This window comes from Eumetopias jubatus, unplaced genomic scaffold, assembly GCF_037043125.1.
Source record: "Eumetopias jubatus isolate StellerSeaLion01/CBP00866 unplaced genomic scaffold, mEumJub1_p1.0 scaffold_10, whole genome shotgun sequence".
Lineage (NCBI taxonomy): Eukaryota > Metazoa > Chordata > Mammalia > Carnivora > Otariidae > Eumetopias > Eumetopias jubatus.
The window spans coordinates 27,281,974-27,299,343 of record NW_028274816.1 but is presented as its reverse complement, the minus strand read 5'-3'; the positions used below and the strand labels follow the sequence as shown (position 1 = coordinate 27,299,343).

General features: G+C 55.8%; 1 protein-coding gene and 1 non-coding gene across 4 annotated transcripts; both read left to right on the top strand.

The window, feature by feature from the left end:
* Nucleotides 1-340: 340 nt before the first annotated feature.
* FCSK (fucose kinase) lies at nucleotides 341-17,258 on the top strand. 3 transcript variants are annotated; one of them, XM_028092510.2, is made up of 24 exons: nucleotides 341-452; nucleotides 1,312-1,416; nucleotides 1,960-2,111; nucleotides 2,925-2,975; nucleotides 5,358-5,483; nucleotides 5,824-5,896; nucleotides 6,514-6,611; nucleotides 7,028-7,108; nucleotides 7,744-7,863; nucleotides 8,020-8,191; nucleotides 8,579-8,691; nucleotides 9,346-9,447; nucleotides 9,571-9,741; nucleotides 10,223-10,287; nucleotides 10,771-11,054; nucleotides 11,676-11,886; nucleotides 12,074-12,240; nucleotides 12,331-12,552; nucleotides 12,906-13,049; nucleotides 13,207-13,326; nucleotides 15,164-15,351; nucleotides 15,439-15,538; nucleotides 16,069-16,292; nucleotides 16,472-17,258. In XM_028092510.2, the coding sequence occupies exons 1-24, from the start codon at nucleotides 428-430 to the stop codon at nucleotides 16,556-16,558; spliced, it is 3,201 nt and encodes a 1,066-aa protein (XP_027948311.1). In that variant the 5' UTR covers nucleotides 341-427; the 3' UTR covers nucleotides 16,559-17,258. The 3 variants fall into 3 exon arrangements, with proteins under 3 accessions (XP_027948311.1, XP_027948283.1, XP_027948303.1); XM_028092482.2 differs by having other exon boundaries at nucleotides 10,684-11,054; XM_028092502.2 differs by lacking the exon at nucleotides 2,925-2,975 and having other exon boundaries at nucleotides 10,684-11,054.
* LOC114204340 (U6 spliceosomal RNA) lies at nucleotides 1,661-1,767 on the top strand. Its single transcript, XR_003608166.1, has one exon. It is a non-coding gene; the product is annotated as a U6 spliceosomal RNA (small nuclear RNA).
* Nucleotides 17,259-17,370: the final 112 nt, after the last annotated feature.

Below are 17,370 nucleotides of genomic sequence, written 5' to 3'. Positions count from 1 at the left end.
GAATGAGGAGGGGCAGCCTTTTGCTTTAAGGTGGGACCCACTGTCAACCCCACCTTGCTCCCCTCACTTCCTCTCCTGAGGAAATCACATGCATCCAGATTGAGAAAGTCGAAGATACACTTACATATAACTTAATGATCCCATACCTGGGTATACACTGGCAGAGATGAAGTCTTATGTTCACACTAAGCCTGCACGCAAATGTTTGTAGCAGCTCTAGTCATGATTCCCCAAACCTGGAAACAGCCCAGATGTCTTTCGATGGGTGGACGGAGAAACAGACCATGGATGCCAGTCCATGCAATGGGATACTGCTTGGCGAATAGAGAGAGAACTACTGATATGCACAGTCAACTTGGATGAGTCTCAAAGGCATTATGTTGAGTGAGAGAAGCCAATCTCAAAGGATTGCAGCCCACCTATAGCTATGGAGACCAGTGTGGTTGTCAGGGGTGAGAGATGGATGGTGAGGGATGGGTGGTGACGGATGGGTGGCGAGGGATGGTGTGCCCAAAGGGATAGCATGCAGGAGTTGTTTTGGGCACAGAAAGTGGTGGTAGACACAAGAATCTCTACATTTGGGTTTTGGGTTTTTTGTTTTTTGTTTTTGGGTTTTTTGTTTTTTGTTTTTTTTTTAAAGATTTTATTTATTTATTTGACAGAGAGAGAGACAGCGAGAGCAGGAACACAAGCAGGGGGAGTGGGAGAGGGAGAAGCAGGCTTCCTGCAGAGCAAGGAGCCCGATGTGGGACTCGATCCCAGGACCCTGAGATCATGACCTGAGCCGAAGGCAGACGCTTAACGACTGAGCCACCCAGGCGCCCTTGTTTTTTTTTTTTTTGGTCTTTTGAGTTTTGTTAGAGAGGGAGGAGGAGAGGCAGAGGGAGAAGGAGAGAGAGAATCTTGAGCAGGGGCTCCATCTCACAACCCTGAGATCATGACCTGAGCTGAAATCAAGAGTTGGACACTTAACTGACCAAGCCACCCAGGTGCCCCTATACATGTATTAAAATTAATAGAACCAGGGGCGCCTGGGTGGCTCAGTTGTTAAGCGTCTGCCTTCGGCTCAGGTCATGATCCCAAGGTCCTGGGATCAAGCCCCGCATCGGGCTCCCTGCTCCGCGGGAAGCCTGCTTCTCCCTCTCCCACTCCGCCTGCTTGTGTTCCCTCTCTCGCTGTCTCTCTGTCAAATAAATAAAATAAAATCTTTAAAATAAAAAAAAATTAATAGAACTGTGTACCAGAAGGAATCAATTTTAGGGTAAGATAATTTTTTTCAGAAATTCACACACACCTTTATCTCTGCCTCAGGGAGCCCCTCAACTTTGGCCAGAATGGAGCAGCCCAAGGGGGTCGACTGGACAGTCATCATCCTGACATGCCAGTACAAGGATAGTGTCCACGTCTTCCAGAGAGGTAGGGGACCCTCCCTTCCCACTTTGCCTCTGATGTAGATTCCCCATCATAACCTTACAGCCCTACGAGCCAGGAAGACCTGGGTTCAAGCCCAGATTCTGCTTCTTTCTGGCCTTGTGACCCCAAGACACATCATGTCATTTAATTGAGACTCAGTTTTTTTCATCTGTTAAATGGGATTGGTTGTACTTACCTCATAGAGTTGGGTGAAGATCTAACGAGCGACTCAATGAAAAGCTACTAAGTGTTTGCTTTGGCAGCACAAATGCTGAAATTGGAACCACACAGAGAAGGTTAGCATGGCTTCTCTGTGGGGATGGCATGCAAACTTGTGAAGCATTCCCTATTTTTTTTTTAACAAATATTGAATCATGATGTTGTACAGCTGAAACAAATAGAATGTTAGAGGTAATTATACCTCAATGTAAAAGAAGCTCCTGAGTCAAAGAAGGGAAAATAGGGACTCTCAGTAGATTTGCTCTAGATGCTTTGGACCAGAGTGGGGAGGCTGGGCGCCCATCCCAGCTTGTGTTCTGACCCCAGAGCTGGAGGTGCGCCAGAAGTGGGAGCAGATCCCTCCCGGGACGCTGTTACTGGCTGTGGAGGACCCTGAGACGCGTGTGGGCAGCGGGGGAGCCACCCTCAATGCCCTGCTGGTGGCTGCCGAACACCTGAGTGCCCGGGCAGGCTTCACGGTGAGTGCTCCCGGAGCGCCCTCCTCCAGCACACGTCCTGGTCAGAACAGCGATGGGGGCTTCCAGCAGATTGTCTCCAAGTCACCAGTTCTTTTGGGGTTCCGTTGCCCGGCCAGTTCAGCATCTGGTATTAATTTCTGTACCTGTAGATTAGGCAGACTCATCAGGGTGGTGGGGTGGGGGTGGAGTGGGCGGGGCAGAAGTCAGGGCCAGACTTTCTAGTGGTCTTAGAACATCGGAGCCAGGATCTCTGAATTAGTCTTTCTGGCTTCTCTTGAAAATTTCCATCTTGCTCTCCTGGCCTCTCCTTCCCCCATGGCAACTGTTGGCTGGAACTGGGATAGAGCTGCCCGCTTTGTGCAGCGCACAGGGGTCAGTGTTCCCACTGGGGCCATGTTCCCCCCCCCCAACAGCCTCTTCACTTGGTCACCTTGCCCTCATGGCTCCCTGGCATAGGGAGTGAGGGTGGTCGCAGGGATGGAGGTGGCACTGGAAGGGGAGGCCACCACTGTGTGGTTCCTGTGGGGCTGACTTACCGTGAGTCACCCAGTTAGCCCCACATTCTTGCCTATAGCTTCCCCTAAAAAATAGGGGCGGAGGGGTGGTCCAGGTGGAGGGCCACTAGGCTCCCTTATCCAGGAGGGGCCAGGGCCGCCCCTTGCCTGCCTGTGGCCATTGGTCCTGACTGTGTCTTTTCTTCCTTTGGTACCCTGAGTGGATTTGTGTTGGGGTCTCTCCCTGGACAAGAGGAGAACATCCTTGGGTGCCATCTGCCCAGGCTTCTGTCCTACAGGGCTCTTCCACATTTGACAGGTGGTGACATCTGATGTCCTGCACTCGGCCCGGATCCTTATCCTGCACATGGTTAGTAGAGGGCCATGCTGAAGGCTGGAACCATCAGTCCTTGGGGTTAGATAGGTGTTCTATCTTTGCGTTTGTGCAAGGTGCTTATTGTGCACATACAGAAGAATCAGAATCAGAATTGATCCAGGTGTCCAGAAGTAGGGAACGGGCTGAATATAAGCAGCAAAATGTTAGACAGTGATTTAAAAGTCTAGCTAGCTCTATGCATTGGCTGGAAAGAGACTTAACAGCTCTGTGACCTTGGACAAGTCACTTGACCCTTTCTTTCTAGGCCTTAGTTTCCTCATCTGTAAAATGAGGATGGCAACAGTTTCTACTTCATGGGGAAGTATTGAGATGATCCACGTAAATGCTAAAACGGGGCCTGGCCTGGCTCACTCTGAGCATTCAGGGAATGTGTTTTCATTGTTTACTGGGAAGAGCTAGCCACACAAGTTTATATAAAATGATCTCAGCTTTTTTTAAAAAAATATTTTATTTATTTATTTGACAGAGACAGACACAGCGAGAGAGGCAACACAAGCAGGGGGAGAGGGAGAGGGAGAAGCAGGCTTCCCGCCGAGCAGGGAGCCCGATGCGGGGCTCGATCCCAGGACCCCGGGATCATGACCCGAGCCGAAGGCAGACGTTCAACCGACTAAGCCACCCAGGCGCACCCCTTGTTTAGATTTTTAAAAAAGTAATCTCTTAACCCAGCCTGGGGCTCTAATTTACAATCCCGAGATCAAGAGTCGCAAGCTCTACCAACTGAGCCAGCCAGGTGCCCTTTGTAATTGAAATTTTGATTAAGATGAGTATAGATCCACATGTAAGAAATAATAGAGAGAAGCCTTTGTGAACTTTGCCCAGAGTTCCCCCAGTGCTAATATATTTTTTTTTAATTAATTTATTTTTTTAAAGATTTTTTTTTAAGATTTTATTTATTTATTTGACAGAGAGAGAATGAGAGAGAGAGAGCACGAGAGGGAAGAGGGTCAGAGGGAGAAGCAGACTCCCTGCTGAGCAGGGAGCCCGATGTGGGACTCGATCCCGGGACTCCAGGATCATGACCTGAGCCGAAGGCAGTTGCTTAACCAACTGAGCCACCCAGGCGCCCCACCCAGTGCTAATATTTTTGAGAACTGTAGTATAACCACAGCTAGGATATATTTAAAAAAATTTTTTTTTAAAAGATTTTATTTATTTGACAGAGCACAAGCAGAGGGAGAGAGAGGGAGAAGCAGGCTTCCTGCTGAGCAAGGAGCCCAATGTGGGACTCGATCCCAGGACCCTGGGATCATGACCCGGGCCGAAGGCAGCCACTTAACCGACTGAGCCACCCAGGCATCCCCCACAGCTAGGATATTGACATTGATATAATTCCCAATCTTTTCCCCTAGTTTTATTGTAGTTGTGTGTGTGTGTGTGTGTGTGTTAAGTTTTATTGTTTCTACCCTCTCATAATCTCATTAAAAAATTAAAGAAAAATCTGAAAGGATACAGCTCAAAATGAGGGCAATGGCTATTTTCCCTGAGGAATTGTTTTCTTTTTGCAGATCTGCATTTTCTAATTTTTCACCATAATCATGTAATTGAAAACATTGTAAGAAAACACTCCGATGGGGTGGCTGGGTGGCTCAGTCGGTTAAGCATCTGCCTTCCCCTCGGGTCGTGATCCCTGCTCAGTGGGGAGCCTGCTTCTCCCTCTCCCTCTGCTGCTCCCCCTGCTTGTGCTCTCTCTCTCAAATAAAAAAATTAATTAATTAAAAAAAAAACGAAGAAAACACATTTTACTTTAAGATTTTAAGTAATCTCAGGGCCCCTGGGTAGCTCAGTTGGTTGTGCAGCTGCCTTCGGTTCATAGTCCCAGAGTCCTGGGATCGAGCCGCACGTTGGGCTCCCTGTTCTGTGGGGAGCCTGCTTCTCCCTCTCCCTCTGCCTGCCTCTCTGCCTACTTGTGCTCTCTCTCTCTCAAATAAATAAATAAAATCTTAAGAAAAAAAAAGGGGGCGCCTGGGTGGCTCAGTCGTTAGGCGTCAGCCTTTAGCTCAGGTCATGATCCCAGGGTCCTGGGATTGAGCCCCGCATCAGGCTCCCTGCTCAGTGGGAAGCCTGCTTCTCCCTCTCCACTCCCCCTGCTTGTGTTCCCTCTCTCACTGTGTCTCTCTCTGTCAAATAAATAAATAAAATCTTAAAAAAAAAAAAATTTTAAGTAATCTCTACACCCAGTGTGTGGCTTGAACTCACAATCCTGATCAAGAGTCAAACGCTCCACTGATTGAGCCAGCCAGGAGCCTGAGAAAACACGTTTTAAAAGTCTTCTAGCTTGATGGCTTCCTGCCTTGTGTGTCCCCAGGCTCTCTGCCCTGAGGGTTCTTTCTTCTGTCCCTGCTCCCTCCCTAGGGCCGAGATTTCCCTTTTGATGACTGTGGCCGGGCCTTCACCTGCCTCCCTGTGGAAAAACCCCAGGCTCCAGTGGAGGCCGTGGTCTGCAACCTGGACTGCTTGCTGGACATCATGAGCCATCGGGTAAGGCTGGTGGTGACCATGGGGCCTCCTCCCAGAGAGAGACAAAGATCTCCCACTGCACCACGGGCTCTGCAGTCTGTGCTGGTGCAGGCAGGGGGTGCCAGGAAGAGCGGCTTCCGGTGTGCCCAGAGTTAGAGCTTCAGGAAGTTAGTCTCGGCCATGCCTGTGGAGAGGTGTGGTCCTCAAAGTAGAGGGAAGGACCAGCCTCGGCACCACAGGTCAGGGGAGGCCCCATTACCTCAGCAGCCGGAGTCCGCCTGGACAGGCCACGACCGCGTTGTGTGGGAGCAGAGGGAGGGCCGGGCCAGGCCACCGGCTACAGGCTCTCTCTCCTCCACAGCTGGGCCCAGGCTCCCCACCAGGTGTGTGGGTTTGCAGCACCGACATGCTGCTATCTGTTCCTCCGAACCCAGGTGAGCCTGAGAAGGCCTGGGACTGCCTACCCTAGCCACAGCCAGAAACCTTTCTTTCTTTTTTTTTTTTCTTTAAAGATTTTATTTTTTATTTATTTGAGAGAGAGAGCACATGAGAGGGGGGAGGGTCAGAGGGAGAAGCAGACTCCCCGCCGAGCAGGGAGCCTGATGCGGGACTCGATCCAGGGACTTCAGTATCATGACCTGAGCCGAAGGCAGTCGCCCAACCAACTGAGCCACCCAGGCGCCCCAGAAACCTTTCTTCACTTGGTCTCTGGGTCTGGCCTGCTGCCCTGTTCAGAAGGGAAGCTGTAGGATGTGGAGCATGAAGCCCAGACCCAGAGGTCCGGCTTCCCTTCCCCCATCGGGCTTCTGTCTGCCTGGCTAGAGAATGGAGATACCCCACCCTGCCCCTTCGGCCCTGCAGGGCTCTGTGCAAGAATTTTGGGTGGGCAGGCGTTGTCATTCTCCCAGAGGAATGTCCATTTGGCTTTGGAAACCATATTCCCTTTAGAGGTGTCTGGATGTCCCTGCCCTGAGCTCTTGCCTTCTCCTGGCTAGGGCCCCCTGCCTTGGGTTGGGGCCCCCAGGGAACCTCCTAACTGCGTGACTCACAGGGATCAGCTGGGACAACTTCCGGGGAGCCAGAGTGATTGCCCTTCCAGGGAGCACGGCCTATGCCCGGAACCATGGTGTTTACCTCACTGACTCCCAGGTAGTGCCCCTGGGACAGCAGTGTGGGCAGCCGAACCATCTGGGTTGGCCTCCTGGTGCTATGCTTGGGGAAGCCTCTCATCCTGGACTTTCTGGCATGGTCTGCATTTGGAGCAGTTCCCCTGCAAACAGCCTTTTTGCTCACTTAGTCTTTTGCCGAACACGATCTGGCACTGGCCACTGGCCGCGTGCTAGCTTCTGTGCATGTGCTCGGGGCTGTGAAGACATTCAAAGCCTGTGCTCTTCCGTCGGGGGGTGGAGGGGGGTGGGGAGTCTCCGGCTCCCGGGGCCTTGTGAGCATGCTGGGAGATGCCAGACTTCGTCCTAGCTGTTCATTTGGAGAACACCTTGCCCTTCCCTCCTGGCTGATCCTCTCTTGCTCCTTTCCCTAACTCTGTTTTCTCCCCGCTCCAATAGGGCTTCGTGTTGGACATTTACTACCAGGGCACCGAGGCAGAGATACAACGGTGTGCCAGGCCGGACGGGCGGGTGCCGCTGGTACAGCTGCCAGACCCACGCTGGGGGCTTTGGGGGCCTTCTGGGATGAGGAGGGGAGGGTTTGCCTTCCTGCTCAGGGCAGAGCTCCACTCCTTCCAGAAGAGTCTGGGGTGGGCTAGAACCAGAAGCCGAGTAAGGTCTAGAACTGGCATTCAGGGGAGCCGGTAGAGCTAGAAGCTGAAGAAGGTGTGGCCTTGGGATTCAGGATCTTGTCCCAAACCAGAAAAGCTAGAACCAGAATGTGGGGAATTTTGGGAATGCATTTGGGAGGAAGTCTAGAATCTGACTTGGGGGATCCTTCTAGAGCGAAAGACAAGGTTAGGACTGTTGGGTAAGGGTTTGGGACTGGATGTTGAGGAAGACAGGGAACTATTTTTTGTTCTCTATCTCTAGTTCAGGAAGGCCTGAAAATTGAGGGGGGTGTCAGAACGTCCCTGTTGAGGGGTCCCTGAGTGGGAGCCACTCCCAGTAAGCCTGGAGCCTGGGTGCTGGAGTGGCCCGGAGACAAAGGACCCTGGTTGGTATGGCAGCCAACCTTGCCTGGCCCGTCTGCACGGGCCTTCTCATGCCCTTCCCAACTCAGGCCCAAGCCTGGCCCAGCATCCCCCTCCCCCACCTGACCCTGACCTCTCCAGGTCTCCGGGGTCACCTTCTTCTCTGTGGAGACTGCCGAGCACCTCCTGGCCACCCATGTGAGCCCGCCCTTGGATGCCTGCACCTACATGGGCTTGGACTCTGGAGCCCGGCCAGTCCAGGTGACCGGGGGCATGGGCTGAGGTCCCCAAGCCTTGGATAGAGGCCCTGACACTGGCAGCCTGGTTGGGTGGCCTTGGGCCAGTGTCTGGGAATGGGACTGCCCCAGCTCAACCTAGGAACCTTCCCAGTAGCTGTGCTTCCTATCCCTGCCCCAGCTGTCTCTCTTTTTCGACATCCTGCTCTGCATGGCCCGGAATGTGAACAGGGAGAACTTCCTGGTGGGGCAGCCCCCGGAGATGGGGCAAGGTGACTCGGACGTCGCGGGTTATCTGCAGGCTGCCCGGGCTGAGCTATGGAGGGAGCTTCGTGATCAGCCCCTCACCATGGGTGGGTACTGCCACTTGGCTTTCTGGGGTGGGGAGACCACAGGAGTGACGACCCCTAGGATGAGGCTGCTGCCTGCCTGGCCCCCGGGCTCCTGGACCAGGCAGACCTAGTGCATGCCAGACAGCGACCCCTCTCCCAGTCCAGAACCCATAACTCTTTTCCCTTCTTCCTTTGTCTCATTCCTGGGCTCCAGTCCCAATCCTTCTACCTTCTAGCTGTGTGATTTGGACAGGTGGCTGAGCCTCCCTGGATCTCAACTTCCCCATAGGCACAGTGGGCTCATTGGCGGGCCTGCCTTCCCAGGGCCTCATTAAGGTGTGTCTTCCAGTGGGAGACATCAGAGCTGTAGCAGGCATGGGGCTGGGGTCAGTCGTTGTATCTTTACAGCTTATGTCCCCGACGGCAGCTACAGCTACATGACCAGCTCGGCCAGTGAGTTCCTGTGCAGCCTCACGTTCCCAGGGGCTCCCAGGGCCCGGGTAGTGCACTCCCAGGTGGAGGTAAGGCCTGCCTGGAGGGAGGGCCGGCAGAGGTGCCTGGGGGTGCCTGTGGACAGGTGGGGTGCGGGCTCCCAGAAAGGGAAGGGATAGCCGGTGCTTGCAACAGACCACCTATGAGTGTAGGCATGATTATTCTCATTGTTCACATGAGGCCCTGGAGGCTCAGAGAGGTTAAGTAGCTTGCTTCAAGCCACAGAGCCAATAGGTGGCCAAGTCGGGATTCTCCCATCGGGGTCTGCCTGACTGAGAAACTAGAGAAGCCGCTGTCTGTGGGCTCTGCTTGGGGAGACAGGCACATTTGAGGCGATGGGCCAGGGTCAGTGCCATGGGCTGAGGAAGCGGGCAGGGAGAGTTCATAGGTGGCTCTCAGGGTGGCAGGGGTGGGGATTCCTGGGAGAGCTGTCATCTGGGGCGGGGGACCTCCGTCACTGAGTGCAGATTTGCTGGGGGAGAACGCAGGCAGAGCGTGCCACTGGGGGAGCAGCATGAGCAAGGTGGGAGGGGAGCTGGCCTGCGGCTGGGGCTGGGGCAGAGGGATCTGGCTGGCCGTCAGGCTCGGGAAGCGGCAGGAATTCTGGTGGGGGCCTTGGATGCGGAGGGGGATTGGGCAGCCCTGGGCCCGGGGCCCTGGCGACCTCCTCCCTGGCTTTGCAGGAGCTGCAGCTCCTGGGCGCTGGGAGCTCTGTGGTCAGCTGCCTGCTGGAGGGCCCTGTCCAGCTGGGTGCTGGGAGTGTCTTGCAGCACTGCCACCTGCAGGTGAGGCCAGAGAGCAGGGTAGAGGGAGGGCAGGGCTCCAGGGGCCAGGGTCCTGAGTGCGCGGCGGGGGGGGGGGGGGGGCACTAAGGGCTGTGCTAGGATGCCTGCCTTTTCTTCTTCCAGGGCCCTGTTCACATCGGCCCTGGCTGCCTCGTGAGTGGCCTGGACACGGCGCAGTGCGAGGCCCTGCGTGGTTTGGAGCTGCATGACCTCGTCCTGCAGGGACACCACGTGCAGCTACATGGTGCTCCCGGCCGTGTCTTCACCCTCGTTGGCCGTCTGGACAGCTGGGAGGCAGGTGTCCACCCCTCCTCCCTCACTGCCCATCTTAAGGCTTTGGGGAGCCCCAAGGGTCCCAGCCTAGCACCTACACCTACACCACTGCGCGTCTCTTTGAGCACTGGCCTGAGGGACAGGGGGTGAGGAGGGTGTGGCCAGTAGTCTCAGCAGGCCTTTCCCTCCCTCCTTGTCCGCTCTGTGTGGCAGGCTGGCTAGGGATTTTTATGCCCATGTTGTAGGCCAGACACTGAAGTTCAGAGAGGGTGGTGACCCGCCTTGGACTGCAGAGCCAGTTACGGTGGGATGGGCCTGGAAGCAGGGTTCCGCTCCCAGTTCCCGGCACCTGGGCAGGAGCACTGAGGCTCCAGGGCTTGGTGCAGTGTTATAGAATTCGCTGTGTATGTGCCCGTGTCTCTTCCTGTCCTCTCTGGCCTTAGTGTCCCTCACCCCTTCCTGTGGCCCCGGAGGCCCTGACTGCCTCCTCCTCTTCCCGCAGAGACAGGGGACAGGAACATATCTCAACATGTCCTGGAGTGAATTCTTCCAGAAGACAGGCGTTCGGTAAGGTGGATGACCCCAATGGGCCTCCATGGGCCCAGGCGGCCAGGGGGCCTGCTTCTCTGTGGCTCATCCCTGCCGTTGCTCCTGCCTCTCAGGGCGGCACCCGGTGCCCCCAACCATCCCGGGGGCCTGGGGTAGTTTTGGGCAGCATCTTCCCGGGCAACTCCAAATTCCTGGCTCTGCTTAAGCTTTGGGATTTGGTTCAGTGGTCTGGGAAAGGAGGCAGGGCAGCTGGGCCTCCCTCTCTGAGTTGTCCCCTTGGGCTGCCTCTGGAGGAGTTTGTCCTGTCCCCATGAATGAGCCAGCTCCCAGCTGACGGGCAGTCAGGGCTTGGTGACCAGGCAGGAGCCCTTGCTGCCCCCCTCCCCCCACTAATGTGCCTTTTCCCCACATCAGAGACTGGGATCTGTGGGATCCAGACACTCCCCCTGCAGAGCGTTGCCTTCTTAGTGCCCGCCTCTTTCCCGTGCTCCACCCCTCGAGGGTCTTGGGGCCCCAGGACTTGCTGTGGATGCTGCACCCCCAGGAGGATGGGGGCAAGGCCCTAAGGGCCTGGCGGGCCTGTTGGCGTCTGTCCTGGGAGCAGCTGCAGCCGTGCCTGGACCGGGCTGCCACACTGGCGTCCCGCCGGGACCTGTTCTTCCGGCAGGCCCTGCGGAAGGTGAAGCATGTGCTGGAGGCCCGGCAGGACCTCAGCCTGCGCCCGCTGATACGGGCTGCTGTCCGAGAGGGCTGTCCTGGGCCCCTGCTGGCCACGCTGGACCACGGTGAGTGTGCTGGAGAGCCAGTCCCACCGTCACCTGCCCTCCCTGCCCTCTGGGTCATCAGTCTGAGGGCACTAGGGAGCCAGGAGACTTTAAAGCAGAGGAGGGATGCAGTGGAGTGTACTTGTAACTTTGTGGGAAGTTTCATCCCTGTCAATGGGGAGTCTGGTGAGAGGCTGGGGCCTGGGGCTGAGCCTTGGGGTCCTGTGAGCATCCGCAAACCCTGCATGTTTTGCAGTGGGTTGGGATGTCGTTGGCTCCATCTTGAGGCCCAGGCACACTGGCTAGGGGCTCAGCCTTAGCCTCATGGGCAGCACCTCATTATCCCCATTTAAGCTGGTTGGTGGTGGGGCTGAGACTAAATCCAGGTAGTTGGACCCTGGAGCCTGAGCTCGTAACCACTGGATATCCCGGGTGAGGGGTGAAGAGGCACATCTGGGGATGGGGCTGATGAGAAGAACTTTTCCGGGCAGAGAAGTGGGGAACATTCATGGGCAAGGACACATCCTGGGCAAAAATGAAGAGGTGTGAGGGACCTCTTTGGGGATTGCCGAGTAGTCTTCTGGGGCAGAGGGTGTTGGGGGCAGGCCCCCTCCCCCACCACACTGACTCCTGGTCTCTTAGTTGCAGCTGGTGCGGGAGACCCTGGTGTGGCAGCCCGGGCCCTGGCCTGTGTCGCCGATGTCCTGGGCTGCATGGCAGAGGGCCAAGGAGGCTTACGGAGCGGGCCAGCTGCCAACCCTGGGTGGATGCGGCCCTTCTCGTACCTGGAGTGTGGAGACCTGGCGGGGGGTGTGCATGCACTTGCCCAGGAGCGGGACAAGTGGCTGAGCAGGTGGGTGCTAATGATGTCAAGGCCTTTGCGAGGTTCCTGGCCATCCTTGTAGGTAGAAACCCATGGAGAGGTAAGGGTGTCCTCCTACCCAGGGTAGGGTTACCCAGGGCAGTCAGGTCCCCAAGCCCAGGCAGTTCACCCCCAGCTTGGGGCTCCATGCCACCATCTCTCCCTTCCCTCTTGGCAGGCCAGCCTTGCTAGTGCGAGCTGCCCGCCACTACGAGGGAGCCGGGCAGATTCTCATCCGCCAGGCTGTGCTATCAGCCCGGCAGTTTGTGTCCACGGAGCCAGCAGAGCAGCCAGCTCCTGGACAGTGGGTGGTGGCTGAGTGCCCGGCTCGGGTGGATTTCTCTGGTGAGCCTTTGGGGGTGAGGGTGAGGGTGGCCATCCCAGAGCTGGGCTGGCAGCCCTTGTGACCCACTTGGTCTTATCCAATTGCTGAAGGTGGCTGGAGCGACACGCCACCCCTTGCCTATGAGCTCGGTGGGGCAGTGCTGGGTCTGGCCGTGCGAGTGGATGGCCGCCGGCCCATCGGGGCCAGGGCACGCCGCATCCCAGAGCCCGAGCTGTGGCTGGCAGTGGGGCCTCGGCAGGACAAGATGGCCCTGAAGATAGTGTGCTGGAGCCTGGATGACCTGCAAGATTACTGCCAGCCCCATGCCCCAGGTCAGGGCACTTTGACATCTCCAGGTGGGGATGGCACTCGTGTCCAGCTGAGGGATGGGGGCAGAACCTTGGAGACCCTGCAGGCCACAGAGGCCTGGCCTGAGGGTGAGCCAGTCTGGTGGAGCAGCCCCGAAGTCATCCTGCCTATGTGCATATAGGCCCAGGAGGTAGGGCTGGCACATTTGCCTCTGCTGGGAGACCAGACGCCCTTTCATGGCTTAGATATGGGGCCTACAGTACTGTTGGGCTTTTGTCCCCCGGGGAGCCTCATGCTGGGCTGGGCAGTAGTGGAGGTGACTTGGGGTATCTGCTTCTGCCCTTGGAGACCAAATTCCTTGCTGGTCCCTCCACAGGGGCTCTGCTGAAGGCAACCTTCATCTGTGCGGGGATCGTGCATGTCGGCTCCAAGCTTTCGCTGCGAGAGCAGCTGCTGCACGCCTTTGGGGGAGGCTTCGAGCTGCACACCTGGTCGGAGCTGCCCCATGGTTCTGGTCTTGGTGAGCGGGTCCTGTCTCCCTGCTGCCCACCAACAGCATCCCCAACCCCCGGTCTCACCTCTGATCCCCTCCCCAGCCTCTGCCCAGCAGGGGGAGTGGGTGGGGCAGGACTGGGCAGAGCTGTTTCATGGCTGGCACCTTCCTCTGCACCCTGCAGGCACGAGCAGCATCCTGGCAGGCGCAGCCCTGGCTGCCTTGCAGAGGGCCGCGGGCCGGGTGGTGGGCACTGAGGCCCTGATCCATGCGGTGCTGCACCTGGAACAGGTGCTCACCACAGGTATGGGACTGCCCTGGGGCAGGCGGGAGGTCGTGGGCATTTTCCCAAGGCTCTGCAGGGGCTCCCTGGACTTGCAGACAGCCACATAACTGTACTATTCCTTAAAGTGGTTACAGTGTCCTTCTTACCACTCTGACCCTTTCTGCTTGGTTTTCAACTTGAAATGTTTCAACTTCTAAGGGCCTAATGCTTTAGGAGCACCTACTAAGTGCCGTATTCTGTGCTGCAGTTTTCATGTGTCCTATTAGGTACCCGTTATACCAGGTGCTATTCCCCATGATTCTCTCCCCACCTAGGGCTGTCCCTCAGGGTGGGGCTGGGCCAAGGTGGGTTTGGAATAGAGAACAGAACTTTTAGCTTGCCTTCTGGCCACTTGCCCCTCCCTTGTGCTATGGTCATTTGTGCCCCCCACTACTATATAGGGGTTGTGCAGAGGGCCCAGTACATGGCTCTGATCATAACGGAATGTTACTAGCACCCTCCTCCTCCACACCACTGTGGCCCCTTGGAATGCACAAGGGAGGGCAGCTGGAGGTTTGTCTGACCCCAGATCCTATGGAGCTCTGGTCACCTCAGGATGCAGGGCCTCACGTGCATGACGCTGGGAAGGAAGCTGCTGCAAAGACAAATAGATGCCTAACTATGGCATCTCCTCCGGCCACTCTGTAGCCCAGCCTCCTCCTTTCATTGCCATGATTCACAGCCCGGAATGGGTAGTCACTAGCAAGGCGGGGGAAGGAGCTTTTCACTTTCCTTCTGAGGTGTACCATTCAAATCCTTCATTTGGTCACTTGACAACGATTTATTAAGTATCCACTCTGTGTTGGGCCTTGGGGATAAAATGAGCAAATGAGCAAAAACAGGGTCCTTTCCCTCAGAAGTCCTATGGTCTATTGGAGACAGACCTTAACCAATAACCACTCAAAGGAACATATAATTACAAGCTGTGCTGAATGCTCTGAGGGAGAGGGGTGCCGGTAAAGAGTTCTTGACATTCAGGGCCTGAAGCCAACTGCCTTGTCTTGGCTGTAAAATTCCAGATGCTTCCTGCCATTGGCATTTTGTACTTCAAATCCTTGCAGGCCCTTCCCCAGATATGGAAGGCCTATCTCAGAATTATCTCAAATTAGTGTCACTTTTATATCATTGCAAGAGGAAGAGATCCATACCGTTCATTGCTAAAGTAAGATGTGAACAAGCTCTTTCAAGTTCAATGAGAGACACTGAAAAGCTGATTTCTTATTTATTTATTTTGTTTAAAGATTTTATTTGAGAGAGAGAATGAGATAGAGAGCATGAGAGGGGGGAGGGTCCGAGGGAGAAGCAGACTCACTGCTGAGCAGGGAGTCCGATGCAGGACTCGATCCCGGGACTCTAGAATCATGACCTGAGCCGAAGGCAGTCGCTTAACCATCTGAGCCACCCAGGCGCCCAAAAAGCTGATTTCTAACATCAACACCTTTTACTAGAAAAGACAGGGTGCAGGGGCCTGTTAGGCTGCAGGGAAAGTCCTATGTCATCTCTCCTGGAGGGGAGAAGTTTACCGTTAGGGCTTACCCTTTGATATGTTTTACCCCAATTCCATTTAGTTAGGTCTGCAACTCAGGCCTTGTGAGTTCCAAGCTCGGCTCCAGAGTGAAACCCTTTCCCCTTGCTGGGCTTGTCCTGTTCCCAGGTCTGGGGGCAGAAGTTGCACAGCTCACCTGGCCCAGCCTGAGTTGGGGGAAGCTATCTTCCCACACTGGTCCCTCCCAGGGGTGCAGGGCTGGGAGCCGGGGCTGGGAGCCAGAAGTTGAGCCAGATAGGCTCCAAAAGTGATGGGACCCTGGGCTTGCAGGAGGTGGCTGGCAGGACCAAGTGGGTGGCCTTATGCCTGGCATCAAGGTGGGGCGCTCCCGGGCTCAGCTGCCACTGAAGGTGGAGGTGGAGGAGATCACTGTGCCTGAGGGCTTTGTCCAGAAGCTCAGTGACCACCTGCTCCTTGTGTACACCGGCAAGACTCGGCTGGCACGGAATCTGCTGCAGGTGAGCCCTGGCCCCAGGACGAGGGAGGGAGGCAGATGGCTCAGCTGGGCCCAGATCCTTACTGCCTCCCTCCCGCCCCATCTGTAGGATGTGCTGAGGAGCTGGTATGCCCGGCTGCCTGCCGTCGTGCAGAACGCCCACAGCCTGGTGCAGCACACCGAGGAATGTGCTAAAGCCTTCCGCCAAGGTGAGGTGCTTCTTGCTGGGTCTCAGGGCACCAGGAGCGAGTACTTCGTCACCTGTGGGTCTGAGGCCAGGAGCCTTTGCAGGCTTGCCTCAGGCCCCATGTATGAGGCCCCTGGAGACAGAAGCCTATTGTCTTTCCTCTGTAGGGTCTCACACTTAGGTGGGAGCTATATCTTAGGGTTAACACTTGCACCATGAGGAAGGTCTCCAGCCCCACCGACCAGGCAGCAGACTGGGGAGGAGGCTCAGCCCCATTGTTGAGTTCCAGAGTCAGCGGATCAGGGTTCCATGTGTGTGACCACAGTTGACTGAACACTGTATTGGGCCCCATGCAGCTGCTCCTTGCACTTCAGTCTTCAAACAACCCTGTGTGTTGGGCTTCAGCACTCCTGTTTCCAGCCAGCACTGGAGCTAGGTTTTTAACCATGACACTGGTTAAGTAGTGTCTCTTGGCACCTCATTTGATCTACAAATGGGTGTTGAAGGAATATCCTGGTTCAGGCAGGCCACTCCCTTCTGCCCCCTCTCCAGGGAGCCTGCCTCTGCTGGGCCAGTGCCTGACCTCATACTGGGAGCAAAAGAAACTCATGGCTCCGGGCTGTGAGCCCCTGGCTGTGCGACGTATGATGGATGTCCTGGCCCCCCACGTGCATGGCCAGAGCCTGGCAGGGGCAGGTGGAGGGGGTTTTCTCTATCTGTTGACCAAGGAGCCACGGCAAAAGGAGGCTCTGGAGGCTGTCCTGGCCAAGACTGAGGTACCTGATGGTGTTGGGGGTGTGGTAATTGGTGGGGGACAGGAGCCCTCACTGTAGCCCACCACTAACCAGGGGCTACAGCTGCAAGTCCCCCTGACCACCTTGCAGCATGAGGTTTGTGGCCTGAGACTTGCCCAGAGCCTCCTGTCCTCTAAACAGTTCCTGTCCTTTGCTTCTAGGGCCTTGGGAACTACAGTGTCCACCTGGTAGAAGTGGACACTCAGGGCCTGAGCCTGCAGCTGCTGGGGGGTGAGACCTCAACCTGATGCTCCTTCCCAGAAGGCTTGTCTCTCTGTCAGAGGAGAAAACCTGGAGCTACAGCAGCCCCACCTTTCCTTCCCCCATGGGAGTGTTAGCCTTCTACTCTCTACCCACCCCTTTGTGAACCTGCTCCCAAAGGAAGCCAGCCAACGTGAGCTTGGGCCCAGCCCTTTCTGAAGCTTTGTGAAACAGATGGTGCCTGGGAATAGGACTGTGACCTCCTGGTTGACGTCAGTCTAGGCCTAGCCTCTGCTCCATCTGGACACAGGCGAGTCCTAAACTGAGTGTCCCATGTGGCCTTTACAGATCTCTGGCCCGCCTTGGGCCTTGGCCTCCTTATTCTCCATGAGGGCCTGGAAAAAGGATGACCAGCTTTAGGAGATGGCTGCGGTCCTTTAGTAAGGCCAACCCTGAAGAGGCTCTTCGAGGCATTTCCTGTGGCCTTCCTTAGAGGTCAGGCTTTTGCCTCAGAAGAGACTTCCTGTTCAACACTCGTTCCTAGGCTGACTTGATGGGGGAGGGGGAACAGGGGTGTGGGTCCCTACTCTTGTTTGTGGCCATGAGCCAGTGTGGTCTTACAGCAAGTCACTGCTAATAGAGGCCTTAACCATTAACACTACAGACTATGCCACATGACCCACTGCCTATGGGCAATAGATTCTCAGGATTGCAACCTTCTTGGAATAAATTTGCTCTGCCCTTCCAGGTTGTTTTCATAAAGTTCTTTTTTGTTCTTGCCAGGGGAAATTCCCACTTGCCTTGGCACTGTGGGAAACTCCCCCTGGGATGATCGAGCTTCTGGTGCTAAGGGCCCAAG